We start from the raw sequence: 26,006 nt of genomic DNA, 5'->3' as shown, positions 1-26,006 counted from the left end.
TGCATATGCTCTGCGTATGTACCATGCTTGGCAGAAACTATTAATGGCTATCACTCACTTTCTCTTTCTCTAGCTACTAGCTTTGGCTTTCTGCTTTTGTGGGGTTTTTTTTTTTTTTTAAGATTTTATTTATTTTAGAGAGAGTGGGTGAGGGGTAGGGGTAGAAGCAGACTCCCCACTGAGCAGGGAGCCTGATGTGGGGCTCAATCCCAAGACTCTAGGATTGTGACCTGAGCAGAAGGCAGATGCTTAACTGACTGAGCCACCCCGGTGCCCCAGCTTTCTGCTTTTGGAATACCTCCAGAAGGGCACTCCTAGTAATTACTGTCATTTGGCCTGCCTTGAGGACCCAACCTCATTATCAGGCTGTGCCCACGAGGTATGCCAGGGCTGATAGGTGTTTGTGAACCCACGGTTCTTGTACTCTCAGGTTCGAGTAGCACCCGAGCCCTTTCTACCTTGCCAACCCAGGAAAGGTCTTTTTGTGGAGGAAGTGGGTCTGGAAAACCACGTCTGGAACACAGTTGCAAGACTGGGGACTTAATACAATACCACCCCCCTCCCATCAATAGGCACATCAGCTCCACTCCAATGTCTGGAGTCAAGCGACCCTCCAGGGTGACCTAGAATGTGTCCATGAAGGAGGGGCTGAGTGCAGCAGGGAGGCATGTGTGCCCTAAGGCTACAGTGCCTGGGTCACGTCCTCAGATCATGCATGTTACCAGCTGTGCAACTTCTGAAATGCTCTGAAACCTCTCTGTTCAGCTTCCAAGTGGGGACGGGACAGTCTCACATAATTGTGAGGATTAAGTGAGTTAGTATGTGCAGAGCACTTACAACAGTGCCTGGTCTGAGGGATGTCCTCACAGGTTAACTGCTGTCCCCAGCGACTAGGGATACAACTCTTTCTGTTCCACAGCCTGAACTATGGTTTCTGGGGCTGGGTAAGTTTGGATGCTCATTGTGGGCAGGATATAAAGACAAAAACACTTGGAAGCACTACTTTTGGCTATGTCTTAAGAGATGACCAGGTAACACAAATGCAGCTTGTACCTCTTAGAACACTGTGTACTTTTCTCATTTATTTTCAGAAAGACACAATGATGGATCATTCTGTGGCAACAGATTTTAAGAACAGCGGTGAGTGGTAGACAGGGTAGCACACAGGATGAGGAGGAACATGCCCGAGTGACCAAACCCTGGCACTGGCAGAGAATGGCCATTAGCACAACTGAGAAGTTCATGAGGGATGGGAAACGATTAAACCTTGTATTTTCCCCCCTTCACAAACTGGTATAAAAATACTAAAAGTAAAAATATTACCAAAAAAATATATTTAGCAGGAGTTGAGGTGGGGCCGGAAGCTGGGACCCCTCCCGCTGCAGGCAGGAGTAGGGTGGGAGTGTTTTATGTGTCCACATCGCCTTGCTGGCTAATCCAGTAAAGGGCAGAAGAGGGCGAAGTGCAAAGGGAAGAGGAGTCAGACAGCTGGAGGCTATGCACTTAGACTAAATTCACGTTCAAGGAAATTGTTGTCTCAACCAAAGATGCATGCAGTTTAGGGCTGTTTTGTTCCAAGACTCTGAGGCTCAGGCACTGTAACCGGGAAGCCCCAGTCTGCTGAGGGTCAAGGTGCCATTCTAAAAGCTGTTGCTGAATATGGAGGAAGGCAACGTCTTGGGCAGACACTGCTGGCAGAGCTCGGCAAGCTCAGGTGGCGAGGGAGAACGCAGGTGCCCGATCTATCAGCTGGAGATGGGAGGGCCTGACATGAGAGCATTAGAGGTATGTGAAAGGGGAAACTGTAGCAATTATTTCCCCCCCAAGAGCTGGCAGTTTCAGGGGCATTCACGGGAGCCCACAGACAATGATGAATTTAACAAAGTCTAGGGGCTAATCCTCCTCTCAAACCCTTCCCCCGGGCACAGCGAAATTGGCACTCCCACTGGGTTTGCCCACTGGGTGATTCCACAGGCCAGGGGAGCTCTGATGTGTCTGATGTGGGAGACGGGGTCTAGGTCTGCTTCTCTGCCCCCCACCTCTGGTCCTGTCGAGGGGGTGGGGAGGCTGGCTCATTCATTATCTTGTGATGGCGTAGTCGCAGGTGTGCTGGGAACTCTGTGCACTGACAGGGCAGGGAGCAATCCCAGACTGAGGGCCTTCGGCTGCACGGATTCCAGTGCAGGAACAGCTGCTGGATTTGCCCCAGGGATGGAGGAGGCTCTCAGAGGGCAGCCGGTCTCCAACACAAAGTGAACAATGAACTCAGCTGAGCACTGTTCCATGGGGATTCAAGGTAAGAGGGTGATTTTTAGGACCAAGCCATATGGCTAGTCCTGAAGGCATCAATCTGTAGCAGCAAGCAGGATTCCATGCTTCTTGTGGCATCTGGGTTGCCAGCCCTGTGAGGCTGCAGATGAACATGTGTGGGTCCAGCTCCAAAGAGTCCAGTACAAAGAGCTCCAAGTCACCCCTTGAAATGCTGTTTCCCCTGCAGCTTAATAGGGGAGAAAGTATGAGCTGCTGATCACCTCCCAGGAGATGCCTGCCCACACTGGCAGCCTTTATTCCACAGAAGCAGAGTTTAGAGAACTTAGGCTTTAGAGCTGCTGGAAGCTTCCAAGTCTGTGTTCAACCTGGAGTCTACGGGTTCCACCAGAATACAGACTATCCTCTTCTGTAACTGGGAGTCAAGGTGCAGCATTTGTGGGGCCAGTGGGCTGCCCGACTTGACAGCGAGCACTTCCACAGACTAAGAACTCGCCACTCCGTTTCGCAGAACAACGGCTGACTTGCTCTTCCATCTTCATGACGTGGTTCCAGTTTGCAGTCCTGTGGGCTCCCCATCCTTTGTGGTGGGGAAGGGGACAGTGCTACCAGAGGCTGTGCTCACGTGTGAAGGCACACATGTTATTTTCTCTCTGTGATTTCTACTGAGAGCAGTGAAGGACCAAAGATGGAGAAGGAACTGTACCTGCAGGAATAGAGTATCGCTAAAACTTTTGGGCATGGACAGTGTCCTCCCAGAGAACGTCACGATGCTGATGACCACTTCTTGACCCGTGGAATTACTCCAGAGGTAGCTCACCACTGTCAGAATGGGACAGTCTTTAAATAGAATACCCAGATGGAGGAGAGGAAATGTCTCCTTTCAAATGCAAAAGCAGAAATTCAAAGCTGTTTGTCCTGTGAACACAGTCAAGACCTTCAGAAAATTGGACAGAAGGAAGGCAGGGCAGGCAGGGACCAGGATGCAGTTCCTATTCTGGGGGTAAGAGAGATATACTCTAGTGCAGGGGACACAGAGGACTGCCAGCCAGGGAAAGAGAGTGGAGCAGAGCCTTTGAGAACTGGCTTTGGGGCTCTAACTTGCATCAGCTGGTTAGGAAATGGCAAGTCACAGAAGTGGAGGGGGCCTAGAACACCGCTAGGTGGTTGGATTGTCACACCTGAAGTGAGCAGGCCCCTGACTGCTGTGTGTGGGGTAAGCACAGTGCGGAACAATTGGAGGTAATGTCTACACAAACTAAGCCCCTACTCTAAGGTACCATCCCAGTGTCAGAGTCAAGGTGGGGCCCAGAGGAACTGGGTAACCCAAGAAATTTGATCGCCCTCTGCCTCCCGGGGGTCCCGAGTTCTGAATGCTGGGTCTGGGTGAGATATCCAAAATCACGGACTGTGTACGAGGCCAGATCCCCACATTCCCCAAGGGCAAATGGGGTGGTGATAAGTGACACGATGTCACCAGTTAGGAGGTGCTAAATCAAGAGGGACACACCATTCAAATGAGTTGTCCCAGAAAGAGAATATGGGTAAGCAGCCAGTGGACAGTTAAGTCAGGGAAATCTGACAAGATGGATTCAAGCAGAAGGTGGACAACACAATTTAAGTAACTCCGGGGCCAATGCATGGGTGACTGCACTTTCCCTACACTGGCAAAGTGGGTGGATGAGAACAAAGGGTTCCATTAAAAGTAGAAACCCTCTTATATAAAAGTGAACGAAATGCTTATAGATCATTTTCTTACTTTTTTGTTCCTTTGCTTCTCGACCTGGTCTTTTACCATTTTATACTTTCTCTTAATAGTCAAAATGTAAATTTGATTATCTAATTTCTATGTTATCAATGAAGCTTCATTTTGGTTATGATACTTGATAATCCAGAGTAATTAAACATTACTGGTATTCAACTGAGGCCGTTCCGAACTAGGAGCGCAGCCATTCTTAAATTCTCAAACCCACAATACTGTGAAGCTTGACTCTCCGTAAATAAAAATTCCATCTTCAGGTAAGATTTCATGGCTATTCTCTGGAATGGATTCTCTTACATTCAATAATTAACATACTTAGTCTCAAAGCTCTGCCATATAAACGATAATGCTATCACTTTTCTCCAATATGATGTCTCTGATGCTGAATGAGGTTTGCAGTCTGGTTGAAAGCTTTCCCACATTTATTACATTTATAGGGCTTCTCTCCTGTGTGAATCCTCTGATGTTGAGTAAGGTGTGTGCTTCGAATAAAGGCTTTCTCACAGACTTTACATTTGTAAGGTTTTTCTCTGGTGTGAATTCTCTTATGTTGAGTGAGGGCTGAATGGTCGCTGAAGGCTTTCTCACATATATTACACGTATAAGGTTTTTCCCCAGTATGAATTCTCTGATGTTGGGCTAGGGCTGATTGGTCCCTGAAGGCTTTCTCACACAAACCACATCTGTAAGGTTTCTCTCCTGTGTGAATTTTCCGATGTCGAGCGAAGGATGAATTATCCCTGAAGGCTTTCCCACATTCACTGCATTTATAAGGTTTCTCTCCAGTATGAATTCTCTGGTGCTCAGTAAGGGAGGAGTTCACCCTGAAGGCCTTTCCACATTCATTACATTCAAAGGGCTTCTCTCCAGTGTGAATTCTTTGATGCTGAAGAAAACTTGTACTCTGATTAAAGGCTTTCCCACATTCATTACACTTATAGGGTTTTTCTCCACTGTGAATATTCTGGTGTTTGGTAAGATGTGCCCTGCACACAAAGGCTTTGTCACATATGTTGCATTTAAAAGGCTTCTCTCCGGTGTGTATTCTATGATGGTGGGCAAGGTGTATGTTTCGGATAAAAGCTTTTCCACATAAGTTGCATTCGAAAGGTTTCTCTCCGGTGTGAATTTTCTGATGGTAAGTGAGTGAGGAGCTCACGGAGAAGGCCTTGCCACATTCCTTACATTCGTACGGTTTCTCGCCAGTGTGAATTCTTTGGTGGTGGATGAGGTGTGTGCTCTGGTGAAAGGCTTTCCCACATTCTCTACATTCATATCGTTTCTCTTTAATAACAGTTTTCCGATTTGCATTCAGTTTTTCAGTATGAACTTTCTGATGTTTATTAAGGGTTGAACTCTTAGTGAAGACTTTTCCACACTCACTACACTCGAAGGATTTTTGGCTAGACTGAAATCGCTGACTCTGATCAAAAGATGAGCTCACAGTGCAGTGCCTCCCAGGTTCTTCCCTGGCCTGGGTGCTGAGCACAGAGGGGGTTCTCTGGTGAGCAAGTACCACCTGGCCTCCATGCTGCCATTCTAAAAGGCCACCGTATTTCCAGTGACCATCTCTAGTGAAGCCTTCCTTTATCATCCAGTGATCCAAGTCTTCGTCAGGAATATCCACCTTGGGAGTAGAATTCTTACTCACAAGCATAGTCATCCAGTCTGAAAGACATCAAGCATAAACATGTTTTATCTAGTTGGGGTAAGAAGATGAGCCTGTTTATAATGCTAACAAAGAGTCTGCAGTTTTAAGGGCTTCTTGAAGTGAAGGTAGGAAAGGAAAGGGGAAGAGAGGTGAACAGAGGACGTGCCAGGAAGGGGTTGATTTAATGTAAGATGTATGAAGCAGGACAGCTTGGGAGCTTGAGTTCAGAAGTCAGAGGCCTGGGGTGGGATTCTCAGTACAATACTCATTTTCTTTGTGATTACAGAGAAGTTACCTGACTTTCTCAGCCTCAAAAAGCCTACACAGATCCTAATATGCTAACAGATAAGAAAAAAATGTACTTTGTCTATTTTAGTGGTATGGTCTTAAAAATAAGCTAGATGAGGTCTTAAGAAACCAGGGAAACTAGAGGTCAACTCTTGGTAGAAAAGTAATTCAACTCCCGTAACTACTAAAAGCAACGTTTTTGGGGCGCCTGGGTGGCACAGCAGTTAAGCGTCTGCCTTTGGCTCAGGGCGTGATCCCGGCGTTGTGGGATCGAGCCCCACATCAGGCTCCTCCGCTATGAGCCTGCTTCTTCCTCTCCCACTCCCCCTGCTTGTGTTCCCTCTCTCACTGGCTGTCTCTATCTCTGTCTAATAAATAAATAAAAAATCTTTAAAAAAAATAAAATAAATAAATAAAAGCAACATTTTTATGTTTTATAGACTCATTTTAGCATTCAGATGGCTAATAAAAAGGCCACTATAAAGGTTATGTAAAACACTCGTATCTACTAATAAAATTAGGACCTCCTACTATTGGTGAGGAAGTCTTTAAACCATATGAATAATGTAACATCTGTGTGAGGAAAATGTACCATAAGGCTGTATATGTGAGGACGGAAAATTAGGAACAAAGCAGCAAATCTGCCTGGATACACCCAGTACATCTTAGAGGGTGAGGCCCTGACTGGGGAAAGCAGTATACGAGTCATGAGAAATGGGACTCTGCTACTGGGATATGAGCCATGGTCTCATGCATTATCTGACAGAATCATTTCTCTCCCCACAGACCAATTCTGCACTTACTCAACAATCGTCTCACTTGGTTTCATGGGACAGACGTACCTCAGAGATACTGCAGGTTTGGTTCCAGACTGCCGCAATACGGCGAATGTTGCAATAAAGTGAGCTGAATGAATGTTTTGGTTTCCCAGTGCATGTAAAAGTTATGTTTACACTATACTGTAGTCTGTTAAGTAGCACAGCATCGTGACTAGAAAAACACTGTATATACCACAATTAAAAAATACTTTATTGCGAAAAAGTGCTAACCAGCATCTGAGCTTTCAGCAAAATCTTTTTTGCTGGCGGAGGGTCTGGTCTCAGTGTTGATGGCTGCTGAAGGACGGTTGTCGAAGGCGGGGGTGGCTGTGGGATTTCGTAAAATAAGACAACAATGAAGTCTGCTGCATTGATGGACTCTTCCCTTTCAAGAATGAGTTCTCTGTAGCATGAGGTGCTGTTTTGATAGTATTTTACCCACAGTAGAACTTCTTTCAAAAATGGAGTCAATCTCTCAAACCTTGCCTCAGCTTTATCAACGAACTTTATGTCCTATTCTAAATCCTGTGTTGTCATGTCTACCACCTTCACAGCATCCTGCTCAGGAGGAGATTCCATGCCAAGAAACCACTCTCTCTGCTCATCTGCAAGAAGCAATTCCTCATCCATTCATGTTGTCTTATGAGCTTGCAGCAATTCAGTCCCATGTTCAGGCTCCACTTCTAATGCTAGTCCTCTTGCTCTTTCTACCACATCTGCAGTGACTTCCTGCACTGGAGTCTTGAACCCCTCCAAGTCATCCATGGGCGCTGGAATCAACTTCCAAACTCCTATTAATATTGCTATTTTGACCTCTGACCATCACTTATGAATGTTCTTAATGGTATTTAAAAGGAATCCTTTCCAGCCATTTTCAATTTTATTGCAAGAATTACCAAAATGTGACACAGACACAGGAAGTGAGCCAGCCAACACTGTGGGGAAAATGGCGCCAACAGATCTGCTTGATGTTGCCACAAACCTTCAATCTGCAAGAAATGCATATCTGCACAGCACAACAGAATGAGGTATGTCCGTATTAACAAGCAGAGTTCTGGACTGCATACTAGTTCTTCCTACGTATTGGTGAACATCTGCCTTTTATGTTAAGTCTATTTAAGACTTTGCACTAAGAAATGAAATAGTAAGAGCTAGATACTACTTTGCAATTATGCAAAGCTTTCTGGAAAATCCTATCAAGAACAAGCCTTCCTCATCACTTTTTTTTCCTACACACTCCAGAAAATCTACAAAGAGATATAATCAACAAAAACAAACTAAACTAAACTAACCCCTTTACTTATCTGGAAAAGAAAGTTAAACAAGTACATTTCAAAGCTAACATCCTGGGGAGTTCAGAATAATGTTGCTCAAAACAAAAATGGTCAGTTAAATGCCAGGACTGTCAAATCTAACACAATACGGGCTGACTTTCACTTCTGGACCTTATGAAGTAGGCTGTGGCAGACGTTCCTGCAGAAAACAACTGGAAAATCTAAACTGAGAAACAAAAGTTCTGTCTAAAGGCATCAGATATCCCTTGAGGCCAACCTGATAGTCCAATATTTGGTAGAGAAGAGAAATACAGAAAGGTAATCCCAATACTTGCTGGTTTTTTTTTTCCTTATAGAATTTGCTGAATTCTAAAACTTCTCAGGGCAAGAGACCAAAGCTAAGCAGAATTTCAAAATTTTCTAGTCTTAAGAAAATATGGAGCCAAAAACTGAGAGCAGGATCTTCCAAAGAAGGCGGTAGTGCTCAGAGTAAACATGTAATGCTCTCAGTAGGCACTCCTGGAGGGCTACAACCTAGTAGCAAGGGCAAACAAGAGATAGGCAAAGCTTTATAAACACCACACCCCAAGCTCCAAATAACATGTCCTCGGTTGGATTAAGGTGCTTCCCTTACACTCACTATCTGCCAGAAGAAAAGGCAAATCTTCTCTGGAGGAATATAACATCACCCAGAGCCTCTTCACTTCTTCAAATACAATATCAGGGATTCAGTCAAAATGTACCAGGAGAGGGGGCGCCTGGGTGGCACAGCGGTTAAGCGCCTGCCTTCGGCTCAGGGCGTGATCCTGGCGTTCTGGGATCGAGCCCCACATCAGGCTCCTCTGCTATGAGCCTGCTTCTTCCTCTCCCACTCCCCCTGCTTGTGTTCCCTCTCTCGCTGGCTGTCTCTATCTCTGTCAAATAAATAAATAAAATCTTTAAAAAAAAAAAAAATGTACCAGGAGTACTAAGAAATTAAGTCAAGAGAAAAAACAGAAAGTAGACAAAGAGCCACAGAACTCAGATATGAAAGTTATCAGACATGGATTTTGAGATAAGTGTGATTAATATGTTCAATAAAACAGATAAGAATGAGAATTTCAACAGAATATTGGAACCAAAGAATCAAATGAAAATTCTAGAAAAGAATATAATAATTGAAATTAAGAACTGAACAGATATGGGGCGCCTGGGTGGCTCAGTTGTTAAGCGTCTGCCTTTGGCTCAGGTCACGATCCCAGGGTCCTGGGATAGAGCTCCCTGCTCAGCGGGAAGCCTGCTTCTCCCTCTCCCACTCCCCCCCCCCCCCCGCTGGTGTTCCCTCTGTCGCTGTGTCTCTCTCTGTCAAATAAATAAAATCTTAAAAAAAAAAAAAAAGAACTGAACAGATAGATTTAATACTAGTATACTGAACGTGGCAGAAAGGAGCAATAGTGCACTGGAAAAATACATAAGCAGAAAACATCTATGGTGAAACTTGCTGAAAAAAATTAAAAAGAGACATAGAAGACATGATGAAGAGACAACATATATGTGATGAATTCTGGAATGGGAGAAGAAAACAAATAGGACAAAAGTGTTATTTGAAAAAAATAAAGGCTGAAAAATGAATTTGAGAAGCACTAAGAGATTCCAGCCAGGATAAATACAAAGAAAACACACCTAAGCACAAAACTACTGAAAACTCAAGTTTATCTTGACAGTTGCTTGAGAGGAAAACAAATACATTACTTTTAAAGAAGAAAAAAATAAGAGTGACAGCCATCTTTTCAACAAAAATAATGGAAGCCATAAGACAATGAGACAACATCCGGTAGTGTTAAAAGAACATAATTGCCAAACAGAATTCAATAGAAAGAAAATATCCTTAAAAGTGAATATGAAATGGGTATTTCTACACAAATAAAAACAGAGACTGTGTCACCAGCAGACCCATATTAAAAAAAAACAATAACAAGAATGTTCTAGGCATAAGAAAATCCCAGGTGGAAACATGGAAATGTAAAAAGGAATGAAAAGCAATAGGAAAAGTAAATATGTGAATACATGTAAGATTGCACACGATAATTATGTCTCGAGAGGCTGAAAATATTTATGTAATGAAATATACATAGTAAAAATAACATGAAAGGTGGAAGAAAATGGAGTTAATATTTTAAGGTAGGAGCAATAAAGTCTAATAGTTAAAGAAGATATAATAACAAGCTAATACGGGATGAAAATAAAGCAAGAGAAGGCGAAATGGAAGACAAAAGATAATTTAAAGCAGGTGAGTAAAACACAAAATAAATATTAAGATAACAGATACCCAATTCCATACATATTAGTAACTGGTTTAAACATCCTATTAAAAAACTAAGACTGTAAGACTAGATTAAATCCAACTAAATGCTTATTAGAAGAGAAATACCAAAATATAGACACAGAAATATAGAAAAGAAAGAAAAGGATTTATCATGCAAGCACTAACCACAAGGAAGCTGGTTGTATATATTAGACAAATCTTACAATATTAAAAAAATAGACTTTCAGATATTTCACAATGACAGAGGGACAGTTCCCCAGGAACATATAACGAATCTACATTTGCACATAACTTCACAATGTATAAAGTAGAAACCAAGAAAATGAAAAGCAAAACTAGAGAAATCTTAACAATCCTAATAACATATGTTCACACACCACCCTCAATAACTCAGAAATCACACCTTTAAGAATGGAGATGATCTCAACAATCTGATAAACAAATCTGACTCAATTAGTAGACTTGAAAACAGCACACCCAACAACGACAGAGTACATATTATTAATGCATACAGAACATTTACCAAAACTGACCTTATATTGAGCTGTAAATGAATACATTTCACAGGACTGAGAGCATTCAGAATATGTTCTCTCAACTCGGTAGAATTAAGCTGGAAATGAACACCAAAATACCAAAAAGATACTTAAAAAATCCATAGATATTTCTAAATTAAGCAATACATTTCTAAATAACTGATAGGTGAAAGAAAAAAAATCACAACAAAAATTAGAAAATAATTTAAATGATGATAAAAATATGAAACGAAACTGATAGGATGTAGCTAGAGTCATGTACAGAACGAAATGTACACCTCAAGAAATCAGAGAAATAGCAAATGAAACACAAAGGAGAAGGAAAGAATAATAAAGACAAATCAATCAAGAACTTAATAAAAATCGACAGACTTCTAGCAACACTAATCAAGAATAGAGAGAAGGCACATATTACTAATATCAATAATAATAAAGATGACATCAGGATAGATTCCACAGAGACTTATAAGACAATAACGTAATAAGGAAACTTTATGCTAAGAAGTGTGGCCACTTAGACCAAACGCTCAAATTCCTTGAAAGGTACAAAAAAAGAAAGAGAAAATTTGAATGGTCCTACATCTAATAAATAAATTGAATCTTCATCTTAAAACCTTCTCACAAGGGCGCCTGGGTGGCTCAGTTGTTAAGCGTCTGCCCTCGGCTCAGGGCTGATCCCAGGGTCCTGGGATCGAGCCCCGCATTGGGCTCCCTTCCCCACTGGGAGCCTGCTTCTTCCTCTCCTGCTTCCCCAGCTTGTGTTCCCTCTCTCACTGGCTGTCTAGCTCTCTGTCAAATAAATAGAATCTTTAAAATAAATAAATAAACCCTTCTCACAGGGGCACCTGGGGTGGCTCAGTAGGTTAAGTGGCTGACTTTTTTTTTTTTTTTAAAGATTTTATATATTTATTGGACAGAGAGAGAGACAGCGAGAGAAGGAACACCAGCAGGGGGAGTGGGAGAGGGAGAAGCAGGCTTCCCGCTGAGCAGGGAGCCCAATGCGGGGCTTGATCCCAGGATCCTGGGATCATGACCTGAGCCAAAGGCAGACATTTAACCAACTGAGCCACCCAGGTGGCCCTAAGCGGCTGACTTTTGATTTCGGTGCAGGTCATGATCTCAGGGTCCTGGGATCAAGCCCCGCGTCGGGCTCTGTGCTTAGTGGGGAGTCTGCTTGAGGATTCTCTCTCTCCGTCTCCCTTTGCCCCTCCCCCCATTTGTGCTCACACACACACTCTCTCTCAGATAAATAAATCTTTAAAAAATAAATAAAACCTTCTCACAATGAAACTGCCAGGCAGAGATGGTTTCACTAGTGAATCTGTCTAAACATTTAAGGAAGAAATAACACCAATCTTATACAAGCTCTTTCAGAGCACTGAAGAGAACAAACATTTCTAATTGGTTTTATGAGCTTAGCACAACCTGCCAGAATTTGATGAGGACAATTAAAAAAAAAATTGCAGACCATTCTTTCTCATCAACACAGATGCAAAATTCCTAAAAGAAATACTCAGCAAAAGGAACATAAAAAAGTGATATAAAAAAGGATAATGGATCAGAAATAAGTTGAAATTCAATGTTGTTTTCACATTTCAATCTCTCAGTGTCATTCACCATATTAACAAAATACAGGAGAAAAATGACATCATTCTTTCAACAGATGCTGAAAAGCATCTGACCCAATTCAATACCGAATCGTGATAAAAACTCAGTAAAGTAGGAGTAGAATATAACTTCCTTAATCTGGTAAAGAGTACCTACAAAAAATCTACACAAAACATCACAGTTAATTGAAAATATTGAAAACATTCCCCTGAGACTGCAATGAAAAAAAAAAAGTCTTTTTTTGTTAATTGTCCTTATTGTTAAATAATGTTGCTAAATATTGTTAAAGTAATATTGTTATTTTTGAAGTTGCTACCACAATTTCTTTTTTTTTAAGTTTATTTAAATAATCTCTACACCCAAAGTGGGGCTTGAACTTATGACCCTGAGGATCAAGAGTCACGTGCTCTTTGACCGAGTCAGCCAGGCGCTCCATTATTACAATTTCTATTTAACATTGTACTAGAAGTCTTAATGGGTACAAGGTAAAGAAAGAAAAAAATAAAAATATCATTATTCTCAGATAACATGATTATATTCATATAAAACAAAAAATAATCTACAATCTTTTAGAATTAACAAGGGAACTTAGTAAAGGTGCTGGACATAAGAACGATATATAAAAACCAGTAGTCTATCAGCAACAAATAACTGGAAAATAAAACTTTCAAAAGATTTTATAACTGTATCAAAAACAAAAATACTCAGAAATAAATATAATGGGGGCGCCTGGGTGGCACAGCGGTTAAGCGTCTGCCTTCGGCTCAGGGCGTGATCCCGGCGTTATGGGATCGAGCCCCATATCAGGCTCCTCCGCTATGAGCCTGCTTCTTCCTCTCCCACTCCCCCTGCTTGTGTTCCCTCTCTCGCTGGCTGTCTCTATCTCTGTCAAATAAATAAATAAAATCTTTTAAAAAAAAAAAAAGAAATAAATATAATGAAAGCTGTGCAAGAACCATACACATAAAATGGCAAAAAATTTAGGAGAAATTATAAAGAAAACCTAAAGAAATATAGGGATATAACATGTTCACAGAATGGAATACTACCAATTCTCCCCATTTAAGCTACAGGCTCAGGCCAATTCTTATTAAAATCCCAGCAGAAATTTTGTGGAAGCTGAATAGTCAATTCAAAAATTCTAAAAGCAAAGAAAAGAACAAAGCTTGAAGACTTATATCATCAATTGTGAGACTCATTATAATGTTAGAGTAATCAAAACAGTATTGTATTGCACAAGATTAGACAAAAAGAAAGAGAATAGAGTCTAGAAACAGACCCACATACCAACAGACCAATGCAAGAGATTAAAGAACCCCGAATCAGACTCATGCACATGTAGTCGCCATATGACAAAGGAGATACTGCAATACAGTGGGGAGAGAGACAGTCTTTTCAATAAACCATCCTGGGTCAACTGAAGACCCATATGGAAAACAATGAATGATAAATCTTTCATGTTGATTTTAGACTGAAGTATGAAAGACAAAAAAATAAAGCTGCTACAAGAAAACAAAGATCCTCATGGCCTTAAAGGTCTTATGTAGGACACAAAAAGCATTAACTACAAGAGGCAAAAAGAAAAAACAAAACCACAAAAACCCACACACTAACTGGACTATCTTGTTTATCAAATGACACTATTATTCAGAGTAGGAAACAACATTTGCAACACACACATGCATACACACGCGCGCGCACACACACGACAGCTGAGGACGCAAATCCCAAATTGCAACCCTATCAATCAATAAGAGACGACCAGACAACTACACAGAAAATAAGAGAAAGACCTATAGGTACTTTTACAAAAGAGGATTCTAGGGGCATCTAGGTGGCGCAGTTGGTTAAGCATCTCTACTCTTGGCGTCAGCTCAGGTCATGATCTCAGGGTTGCGGGATCAAGACCCGAGTCAGCCCCGTGCTCAGCGAGGAGTCTGCTTGAGATTCTCTCTCCCTCTTCCTCTGCCCCTCCCACTTGTGCGCTCTCTCTCTACAATAAACAAATAAATCTTTAAAACTCCATAAATCCTCAGAGTGGTTGGAAAAAAATTACAATGGTAATACTAGGTCCGTAGGAGGCTATGGAACCCTCACATAGTGCTGGTATACCCACTTCGGAGAACTACTTGGCAGTGTCGACTAAAGCGGGAATACTCATGAACACAGTACTCCTAGCTACACACCCAAGAGAAATGTACATGTATATTCTCTAAGACGTATAGGCCCATTCAAAGCAGTACACTTCATCACAGCTCCAAGCTAGGAATGAATCAAATGCCTAGCAGCAGTAGAAAGTAGAAATGTTGGCAGGTTTACGGAGTGAAATACTGAACATCAGTGAGAATGAACTATTGTCATACGTGGCTAAATCGCAAACATACTGTATGCGCCGAGTAGATACTGGATGATTCCATTTATATAAACTTTAAAGACACGCAAAACAAACCTATGGTCAGGGTAGTAGTATCTTCAGAACAAAAGAAATAGAGGGGATGGGAGGTTTCTGACGTGCTGGTGGCATTCTATTTCTTGTTATAGGTGCCAGTTATACAGTATTTACACTGCAAAAATTTGTTGAGTTTTACCCTTATAATTTGTGTATTTTTCTGGGTTAGTATTACTATGAAACATTTTTACTTAAAAAAAATCCAGCAGATGGCTTTCAAAAAGGATACTGTAGCTCGATAACAAGAACCAACTGCTGGCTTTTTTTTTTTTTTAAAGATTTTATTTATTTATTTGACAGAGAGAGAGACAGCCAGCGAGAGAGGGAACACAAGCAGGGGGAGTGGGAGAGGAAGAAGCAGGCTCATAGCGGAGGAGCCTGATGTGGGGCTCGATCCCATAACGCCGGGATCACGCCCTGAGCGGAAGGCAGGCGCTCAACCGCTGTGCCACCCAGGCGCCCCTGGCTTTCTTTTCTAGCAGCTGCTGGTCAGTTATATCTATTAAAGCCCTTTCTTGATTGTGATAATACAATCCCATCATCTACATTTAAGAGAATATTTGTCTTCTGAATGTTTAGTGTTCCATGAGAACACTCATGTAGTCAAGAGGGGAGTCAAATGCACCCCAGTTTTGTCACATTGAAGACGAACTAAGGGTAGGAGACTGTACCCCCGGGAGCACACAGAGTCTGCTCTCCCCAGGGCCCAGGTCACTTCAGGGTGGGCTGAACTAAGGAGCAATACCCCTAGCTGCATTGTCCCACGTTACAAAAAACAAAGTACGGTCTTAACTATGGAACTCCAGGGTTTCATACAAGGCATGCAAGCCCCCTTTACAATGTACTCAAAAGGTCCCCCCCAGGGAGGGACCAGAACTAACCCAATTTACTTCCAAATCACCACGAGTTTCAGGAACTGGCCCCATCAGGTACATCCGGAAGTGGGGAGTGGATTATGCAGCACTGGTTTAAGATCAGTTTACAAAGCCTTTAGGCACCCCCCGTCCCTTCCCCAACCCAGAGGAGCTCAGGGACTCCCCTCTCCCAACTTGGCAGAGGACCGGAGGCCTTTTCTCTTTGAGGGAGTAAACCAAAGGTGCTCTGGACTGAAGACACCAGGGCAGCTGGCGGCAGGAGAGCCGTGTTAAAGACTCAGGCCCCACTCACCCACATAGAGCTTCCAAAAAGGACCTTGATCCTCCCACTGTTTCCCTGGGCAGACAATCAAGGACTACCAGATAGTGGAGGAAAGCTTCTAACAGGAAAGAGATACCAAAATAATCAAAGAGAAATTTACGAGAACACAGAGCTTATGAAGGGAGAAGAAAATGTTTTTAAAAAATCATTTATGTTTAGAGGTAAAATATTTTAACTACAAAATGTGAGTACGAGCATACAGATAAAGCAATATCCAGAGGCACGAGAGTTCTTAGAAATTAAAAATGATGGCAGGATTTGAAAACTCTGAGAATTTCCATTGTAAAACAATTAGAAAATCAAGGGAAAAAAGAGAGAGAGAGAGAAAGAGAAAGAAACAACTTTTTAGGCAATGGACAACTGACAGGGAAAGATGGAGATCCCTGGAAAAAAAGAAACAGACAAGTGAAGGCCTAGGGATTTAGGCCCTGGGGACAGTGTCCAGGTCACAGCACAGGGACCAAAACAGCCCAGGAGGTTCCATGAATTGAAGTGACAGGGCTCAGGGTTTGGGGAGGCTGAGGCAGCTCACATTTGTGGCCCACTGAAGAGAAGCTGTGGAAACTGAACGTGCAGTTGAATACCTTTCCGTGAGGAAAGTTCCTGGCCCAGAAAACGTCACTGGGTTGATCAAGCGTTTAATGAAGAAATAACACCAATTCTATCCAGATTTTCCCTCAAAATAATAGAGAAGCGAAACGTCCAAATTCATTTTGTGAGGTTAACGTTACTCTGGTACCAAAAACAAAGATATTATGAGGCACAGATCAGACTACCTCTCATGAATACGGGTGCAAAAATTCTTAACAAAATGTTAGCCAATGTAGTCCAGCAATATTTCAAAAACAATAAAGCAAAACTAAGTTGGGTTTTCCGGGAATGCAAGTTTGATTTGATATTTTATTTTATTATTATTTTTTAAAGATTTTATTTATTCGACAGAGATAGAGACAGCCAGCGAGAGAAGGAACACAAGCAGGGGGAGTGGGAGAGGAAGAAGCAGGCTGTAGCGGAGGAGCCTGATGTGGGGCTCGATCCCATAACGCCGGGATCACGCCCTGAGCCGAAGGCAGATGCTTAACCGCTGTGCCACCCAGGCTCCCCTGATTTGATATTTTAAAACCAATCAGTGTAATTGATTGACCACAGCAGCATCTTAAGGATTCAGAAAAGCATTTGAGAGAAATGCCATATCCAGTCACGATAAAACTCTCATCAGATGTGCCAACTTCTTCAACCTGACGTCAGAAGGGCATCTACAAAATAATCCACACCTGACATAATCATGAAAGATCCAGTGCTTTCCCCCAAGACGGGGGAACAAGGAGGGATGGCCCCTCGCACAGCTGCTGCTCGGCGGGGTGCTGGAGTCCTACCCAGTACAGAAAGGAGCACCCGGACTCGTGTCCACTGAAAACAGTTTCCCAGTTTAAACACACAACTAGTACACAACCCGCGATTCCTGCTTCTAGACACATACCTTAGTGAACACATATGTCCGCAAAGAGCATACGAACTAAAATATATCCACACGAAGAAGCCTTGTACCGGAATGTTCATAGCGGCTTTAGCCAAACCTGAAAATAGCCCAAATGCTCGTTAACGATGACTGAACAGAGCTATCGCCATATGACAGGGCGCTGACTCGGCAACAGCAAAGGATTTCTGACACGTGAAACGGCAAGGAGAAGTCTCGGAGATACCGTGGTAAGTGACAGAAGTCAGACACGGAAGCCTACGTGTCCATTCCTATGAAATCCTGGCAGATCCCGGGGCTGCCTGGGACTAGGGATGGGGGGGATTAACTGCAAAGAGGTCAGAGGGAACTCTTAGGTTAGGGATAGAAAAACATCATTATTTGGCAGAAGTACATTAAATAATCAGCTAAAAGAAAAGTGGCTATTTCTCCAGCAGGGAGAAGGGGGAAAAGGGGGGACAAAAGGGCCACTCGTTTTTTGTAATAAATACCACAGTTTCATGAAATGCATGTATTACTGTGATAAAACTTAATACTAAAAATAAAAAGAACAGAATAAACTCCAAGAGAGTCAAAGGTAAGAAATAAAGGGCAAAAAAACCCCAAAAAACCCAATGAACTAGATCAAGATAAAATAGAAAGGATCAGCAGAGTCAAACATTCCTTAAAAAGTCTATTAACAGGGCGCCTGGGTGGCTCAGTTCATTAAGCGACTGACTCTTGATCTCGGCTCGGGTCTTGATCTCAGGGTTGCAAGTTCGAGCCCCATGTTAGGCTACTCAAAAAGAAAGTCTATTAAAAATAAACCTCTGACAAGATTTTACAGGAAAAAAAAAGACAAAAGTTAAGTACTATTAGAAATTCATGCTTCCGCTCCACAAATACACACTGGGACCCGGTGTGCTGAGGATGTAAGAATAAATAAGACCAAGTCCTTCCCTCGTGGATCTAAGGGTAGAAAGGATCATTTCAACACAACAGCAAAAGCATGAAGATAAAGATCATTAAGGCAAAAGACTGATATATTTTACTTCATTAAGAACTTCTGTTTGTAAAGAGAAAAGAGAAACTATAGGGTGACACACATATTAACCAATAAAATACTGGATTCCTGAATAAGGAGGACTTTTTACAAACGACTAAGAAAAAGAAAAACTATAATAGAAAACGGGCAAAGAACATGAACACGTAAGTCACAGAACACAAATCAGCAACACACGAAGATGTTCGATTTCACTACGAAACAAGGAAATGTAAATTAAAACCACAGGGAGATACCATTTCGCAGGAATGGGCCTGGGAGAATTTTTAAAAGTCCCACAGTTCCCAATTTCGGCAAGAATGTAAAGTAACAAGAACTTGCATCAACTATCCGTGTAATTTGGAGCTAATTTAATCAGTAATCGGGGAAACTCTAGCAGAGTGGAAGAAGCATACGCCCTTAATCCCAGTATTTCTACACCTAGACATCACGCCTAAAAAAGAATCCCAAAGAAGGCGTGTATAAGAATATTGAGTCAGGGATGCCTGGGTGGCTCAGTCATTAAGCTCAGGGCGTGATCCCAGCATTACGGGATCGAGCCCCACATCAGGCTCCTTCGCTGGAAGCCTGTTTCTTCCTCTCCCACTCCCCCTGCTTGTGTTCCTTCTCTCGCTGGCTGTCTCCATCTCTGTCCAATAAATAAATAAATAAATCTTTAAAAAAAAATACTGAGTCAGCATTATCCTGTACAGCAAAGTCTGGAAACGACTTACAGGTCTACCAGCAACAGCATGGAAAAACTGAGGGAATATCAAAGCGCAGGGCTACGCATCTCAACAAGGCTTTAAAAAGCGCAACCTGGGGAAAGGTATCAACTGTGCCCTGCATGTATCAAACTTGAAAGCGCTGCAAAGCTGAACACGACTGCTCAGAGCCACAGATAAATGTGGTAAGACCATGACGAGCAGCGCAGGGCTGCTGGTGTCACATTCAAGCTAGCGGCTCTGGCTGGCACGGAGAGGAGAAAAGGGCAGTGACGCGGGGCGCACCGGACTCCACGGGTGCCCCTACATTTTGTTTCTTCAGCTGGTGCTGTTTCCTTACTCTTCAAACTGCCAAAAAATACAACAGATTCTCTTTTGTATACAGAACGTACAGCCATCAAAATACGTGAAACAAGGAAATGACCACATGCGTAGAAATAAAATTACAACTTATAAGAGATATAAATAAGAGCTGGGTCTCCGAAAAAGAAATTCCCAACAAATGTAAGAGGGGAAAAAAAAAAAAGCAGATAAAATTGGAAATGAGGACGAAGACACAATATAAAGTGTTAAATTTTCAGATGAATGCTATCTCTGCTCGGTTGTGAACAAATACACTTCATGGCTCAAAGAAAACAAAAACAAAAACCCCACCAGTTTAAAACTAATTGGTAAAATGTACAACTGATGTAATGGAAAGAAACCTCCACAGATTAATAAATACGAAAGAACTAAAAAAGTTAGTAGCACACGACCCGAATTAAGGGACCAGCTGGCTATCGGTAGGTTTACTGAGTACACAATTTCTGGGTGACAAGCTGTTTTGGAGGAGGGGAGAAAATGAGTTTGAGGGTCAGATGGGTTTCAATGCTGGCTTCACCCCAATCCTGACTTGCCGGGAAATAGCAACATTAAATCTGTCCAAATTTGTTAACCGTGCTGAGGCCTGGTTTTCTGGAAGTGGGGTTGATGTGACTTGCCTCACAGGCTGTAAGGCCTGAATGAGGCAGTTTGCATAAATGCCCTCGGAAAACACCCGGCAGGATGATGGTCTCCAGGTGCTCGAATGCCAACTCTCTGCTCCCTCCGCAAGCACATGGCCCAGAGAAGAGAAAACCAATGAGAAAGACTTTTTTCTTCCTACGACTGAAAATAAGTGTCTGTTCTAAACCAAGGGTAATTGGTGCAACAATGGAGAAGTTCTAGATGGTTTTTTTTTTTTTTTAAGATTTATTTATTTATTTATTTGACAGAGAGAGAGGCAGCCAGTGAGAGAGGGAACACAAGCAGGGGGAGTGGGAGAGGAAGAAGCAGGCTCATAGTGGAGGAGCCTGATGTGGGACTCGATCCCATAACGCCGGGATCACGCCCTGAGCCGAAGGCAGACGCTTAACTGCTGTGCCACCCAGGCGCCCCTCTAGATGGTTTTTTGAAGTCCTAGTCAGTCATTATGAAGTGAAACAGAAATAAGAAAAAAACCAAAACTAAAAATGATCTAATGAATGCTTTAATAATAACAATTAGAGAGAGACAAGAGGGCAATACATATTTGGAAAGGACTACCATTTCTCTATAACAGCAATTTCTGGCTAAAAAAAAAAACAAAAAAGATGGTTCCATTCAAAAGTAAAAATGTATCTTCAATTTATAATGAGAGGAACAGCTATAAAACTTTACTGGGAAGTATAAAATAAGACTTTTGGGGCGCCTGGGGGGCTCAGTCGGTTAACCGTCTGTCTCCAGCTCAGGTCATGATCCCGGGGTCCTGGGACTGAACCCCACATGGGGCTCCCTGCTCAGCGAGGAGTCTGCTTCTCCCTCTCCCTCTCCCCCTGCTTGTGCTCTCTCTGTCCCTCTCTCTCAAATGTATTCATTTCTTAATGTATTCATTTCTTAATGTATTCATTTCTTAATGTATTCATTTCTTAATGAACTCAAATCTTTAAAAAAAAAAAAAAAAGGACTTCTTTCCATGCCTGATCGGTGCTAACCACTGATCATCCCTCAAGAATCGGCTCAAGGTTTGGAGTGTCCAGGCAACTCAGGGATATGAGGTGCTGGGCCCTGAGGGTCGGGAAAGGCACCTGGGAGGGCCTGAACCACGACCGCCTGGTTTTTCATGTCATTACCCACAGCTGAGTGTCAAATGCTTCTAGGAGTATATAAAACTCCTTCATCTTCATACTCCTCCCACCCAAGTACAAGAAAGGACGAGCGGTAATGACGAGTGATGGGGGAATGGATGACGTTATGCTACAGTGGTAGGACAGTGGATGAATTTCTTTTGCTTAATTCCCCCACCCCCCCTTCTTTTATTAGGACACTGCGTGTATAATACAGAACGAAATACTAAAAAACGCCCTATGGGTATGGCAGAAATGCAAATTCAGAACGCTACTGGGGTAAGTTAGAAGATCCTTTTTTTTTGCATAACTGAGTTTTCGAGTTAAGACATTTAAATTCCGTAACAGATTGGATCCTAGACATCCCGGGTATAGAGTTATTTATTGTAGGATATAAATCCCTGCCTGTTTTGCTGGGTGAAAAATCAGTACCAAAAGGTTTGAAAAAATACTTTTCTAGCCTACGAAACGCCAGCTCAAAGGGAAATGTCCTAACGTCTTAGACGAGGCAACACGCTCTCTAGAATATTCGGGAGCAAAGGAAGGGGCACCCCTGCTCCCGCACTTAAGCTACCAGACCCACAGTGCTCCTTGAGACAAGTAACCACCACCCACTGTCATGTTCTCTGTATCCTCAGGCTACAAGTCTGTGCCAGCCACCAGGTGCCAAGTGAGCGACCTGGCAAAGCATAAACCTGGCTGGCCTCGCCTGGTGCTTCCGGCACAGTGTGGTGCTGACAACGGGCAGGGAATAATTAAATGCCGGCGGATCTAGGTACACACGGACGAACCAACATGAAGGCCAGGGTGAAGAAGTGTGCCCTGTGCACTGGAAGGGCTGCCTCAGAAGGCAGATGGCGAGCCGGCCCATCGCACCTGCTGTGCGCAACCTGGCGCGGTTCCTCGTCCCCGAGAACCGTGAGCAGAGATCGTTAGACGCTAAATGAGACATGGGGTGCTGGGAGCAGCCCGGATTACACCGGAGGCCTTTTCCACATTGGAGACTATGAATCTATGCCAAAGAAGGGAGAAGAAAATCCGGGGAGAGGAGGGCCCACGTGCACACGGGGACCAGTGTGGCCATCAGATACTGCGGTGAACGAGAAGGGAAAAGATGTTGTTTCGCAGTCCACGGGCCTGGAGTATTTGTGGAGTCCCTCCCGGTGCCTCCCACACGCAGGGCTCTTACCAAGACAGAGGCCTCCCGACGCGTCCTCCAGCATCCAGTCTTCTCCTTTTCCCAGCTGGGAAAACACATCTGGTTGGGATCCTAACAGTCCTGTTTGTGAGGGGGGAAATGGACCACATCTGTTCATACCAGCGGTAAAATCATTGCAAGGAGGAGACCCAGTCCTTGGGACTTCCTGGAAAAGGTGACCTGATAGGAAGGCCAGGGGACAGGCGAGTTCCCAGAAGGAAGAACAGATGGCTGGGGCCTGACACAGACCATCTGTTCCCACATCCTCCTCCCTGCTGAAACGGAGCGAGGATTCAACCTCGGCACCTTCGAAGCATCTGCACTTCGACTCCAAAGGGGTCACGTCCCCAGGATACCAGGGGTAGGCATGCAGCAGCCCTGAAGAGAACATCCTCGATCAGCCCACTCCCAGCCCAGTCTTCTGTATGGAACCAGTTTAAGAGTTTACAAGGGTCCCACAGGGATCCCCGGCTGCGAGATCAGCCTTCGGAGGCCCCCCGCTTACCCAGAGAGACCAGGTGGCTGTAGTTCTCCAGCATTACATCCCTGTAAAGGGCCCTCTGAGCGGCGCTCAGCTGCGCCCACTCGTCCCGGGTGAAGAGCACGACCACGTCCTTGAAGGTCACGGATTCCTGTAACAGCAAACCCGTCCCTGGTGACCCGCCGCGACCCCCTCCCACGGCTCTCTGGGAGTCCCCAGGAGCCAGCTGAGAGGTGCGGGACTGTTAGCATAGTGCGGGGCTGGTGTCCTGTGACAACGTAAGCATTTCCTCAGGGTGTCCTAGCGGCCGAGCTTTTACCAGACTTTCCTTCCCGCCTTGAAGAAACACGTATTGTGGAGAAGATACGATTCCTCAGCACCGAGACTTCATACTTGCTGTTCATTTTGCCCCAAACATTTTCTCCCGTCTCCCTCAATCTGCCCAGCCCTGCCTCTACCCCACCCCATGACCAAATCCTACCCAGGCCTTGGTCTCCACATTTCCTCCCGGGCACAGCCTTCCTCAACTCCCTTCTCACCTGTGCAGGCCCAGCAAAGCACTGTCCCACTTTGTTGTGAGTTCTCATTTACTTTTGGATTCCCCCCACTGGGCTGTTAACTCCAAGAAAGTAGGGACAGTTTCCACATCTCTCATCTTTCCAGCATGTCTTAGAGAACATGGCCCATGTACCCAGCGCCTATTACTTGAAGCTTAGCAACTCCGGCTTGTCTTCGGCTGCTCACCTGCTCACCCCCAACACATATACATGGTTCCCATAGGAATTGTCGTTCTGGACAATATGACCTTGTCCCCTCTGATCACAATTAGTGCCTTCCTTGGAAACTTCCTGGCTGAGAAGCCGAGAGAGCTGGTGTGCCCTGAGAAGGAGTTAAGGAGAAGCCCAGAGAAGAAAGCCAAGGGTCTCTCTCTCTCTCTCTCTCTATACATATAGGAGCAATGGGGTCAGGCCTCCAGCTGAGACTGGATTAAGAAAAAAGCTCTTGGTCAGGGTAAAAAAACAAGCCCACCCTCTTCAACCTCTACTTTCAAAACTTTTAAGGCAACTTAGGGGGGAACCCTGCAGCAACTCCCCACTCACCTGGACCATGGTTGGCAGGTGCCTGACGGCCATTCCTTCTTTCATAAGCCCTTTCAGGGACCGGCAGAGCGGGACTTAGGCTAGAAACTTCTACACACCTGTTATGAGGAGAACTGGGTTAAAAGAGATCACAGACAGTCCAGACTGAGGCTGTGAGCAGTCACATCCTGGCAGTCCTCCAATACCCTGAAGCAGTAGATTTTTGTTCCTATTTGCTCCCAATTCTCTCTCCTCTTTCTGAGGATAGTTCTGCTGGCCTCCACTGTAAAAAGAATCCCTCCCAGCCATTCCCAGCCCTCACACCTTCCCCCAGCATCTGAGTCAAATCCTCCACATCTTCCCTTCTGTATCTTAAATATGTGGGCTTTTCCTTGCAGAAAGCACCCTTCAGCCCCAGATCCCAGGCTTTCTACCTACCCTCTGGCCTTTACCCTTAAGTTACCCTGACAGGTCTCAACAGAAGTTTCTCCCCTGCCTGGGAGGGGAATGGAAGAAGTGGGGAAGGATGGTCTTCTTTCTCCTCCAAAGGCAAGCTAGGACGGCTGGATCTTCACTGTCAAGGCCTCTCAGGCCAAGCCCTTCTCTGACCTCAGGCCTATCCCGCTCAGGGGCCCAGTCTGGGTGACAAAGAGCCAGAGGTGGGCAAGAGGCAGTGCATTTGTGCGGCTGGGTGGCGGGGAGGGTGCTGGGAGTCTCATTCATACAACCCACCCTCCGGCCCCCGGCCCGGTCCCCGCGGGAGCTGCTGCTGCGAATGCGGCTGCCCCGGCCTCAGCGAGGTCCGCAGACAGGGCTCCGACCCAGCCCGGAGCATCCACGCCTGGAGCGTCCACCGGCTTCCCGGAGTCGGCTCCTCCGAGACACACGCAGAGGCCCGGACCGCATCCTCCTCCACATGCACACTCACATTCGGACCCTAAAACCAACAGCCCGCACCTGGCCGTCCTCCCCGTTCCTCTTTAGAATCAAACCTCAGCCATACGTCCCGGCAAGTTCAGGGCATCCTGATCAGCGTCCTCCAGAACGGACTACGACCCGTACTTACTCGTCCTTTCCCTCCGCCCTTGCCCCCCGGGCCCGACCACCCCACGGCCGCTCCCACTCTCCCGACGCGGCTCTGGCCACCGTGCCTGGTCACCACCGGATTGCCCTTCGAGGAGCCTCTGCCCGCGGCGAGAAACCGCAACCGCCACATCGCAGGCGGAACACAATGAGCTGGAGTCGGCAGCCCGGGTCGGAACTGCGCTTGCGCGTTGCCCGGGGAGCCGCTGAGCCGAATACCCACGAGTCCGAGGACTGCAACCCTTCGGCTTCCCAGACTCCACTTCCCAGAGGGCGAAGCGCTGGCCTGCGCCAAGCGGAGAAAGTGATATCGCGCGCTTGCGCAGATAGGGCCTCGCCCTTCACGACTCCGGGCAGCTTTGCGTACTGAAACTACATTTCCCAGAGGCCACGGCAGGGTCGTCGCGGTGCCCCTAGTGCAGCTCTTCCCCGTGCGCTAATCGGCACTTGCAGCTTTCGTTCCGTTCTAGTCAGACTCGGAGTCCACCTCAGCCCTGAAGTAAAGCCCGGGGAAGGTAGAGACCAGCGAGAAGTTGACGACGGGATAAAGTCTGTCGCTCGCCGTGGGGAGCGGTCCCGAGGACGGAGTAAGAGGTGAGAAGCCGCAAAAGGCGCCTTCCTGAAGGAGGACCGCATGGGGACGACCACCTTTGTAGCGGTGTG

The 26,006-nt window shown here is 44.7% G+C and overlaps 1 protein-coding gene and 1 long non-coding RNA gene across 4 annotated transcripts in view; one reads left to right on the top strand and one right to left on the bottom strand.

Moving 5' to 3' along the window:
• Positions 1-1,043: 1,043 nt before the first annotated feature.
• On the bottom strand, positions 1,044-25,595 carry ZNF454 (zinc finger protein 454). Of its 3 annotated transcripts, none has more exons than XM_045794961.2 (5): positions 25,412-25,595; positions 24,282-24,379; positions 23,206-23,332; positions 22,692-22,781; positions 1,044-5,698 (listed from the first exon to the last, which is right to left on the bottom strand). In XM_045794961.2, exons 2-5 carry the CDS (start codon positions 24,324-24,326, stop codon positions 4,383-4,385), a joined length of 1,578 nt encoding a protein of 525 aa, XP_045650917.2. In that variant the 5' UTR covers positions 24,327-24,379; positions 25,412-25,595; the 3' UTR covers positions 1,044-4,382. The 3 variants fall into 3 exon arrangements, with proteins under 3 accessions (XP_045650917.2, XP_045650920.2, XP_045650919.2); XM_045794964.2 differs by lacking the exon at positions 25,412-25,595 and adding an exon at positions 25,327-25,394; XM_045794963.2 differs by lacking the exon at positions 25,412-25,595 and having other exon boundaries at positions 24,282-25,320.
• A 212-nt stretch (positions 25,596-25,807) lies between these two features.
• Positions 25,808-26,006, top strand: part of LOC123790478 (uncharacterized) — a 53,275-nt gene continuing 53,076 nt past the window's right edge. The window contains exon 1 of the long non-coding RNA XR_006779115.2: positions 25,808-25,937. This is a non-coding gene — a long non-coding RNA (uncharacterized LOC123790478). The remainder of the gene's footprint in view (positions 25,938-26,006) is intronic.

This window comes from Ursus americanus, chromosome 5 (genome assembly GCF_024610735.1).
Source record: "Ursus americanus isolate L20-20 chromosome 5, mUrsAme1.1.p, whole genome shotgun sequence".
NCBI classification, from domain to species: Eukaryota; Metazoa; Chordata; class Mammalia; order Carnivora; family Ursidae; genus Ursus; species Ursus americanus.
The sequence above is the reverse complement of the archived record's forward strand: the minus strand, read 5'-3'. Positions and strand labels throughout refer to the sequence as shown.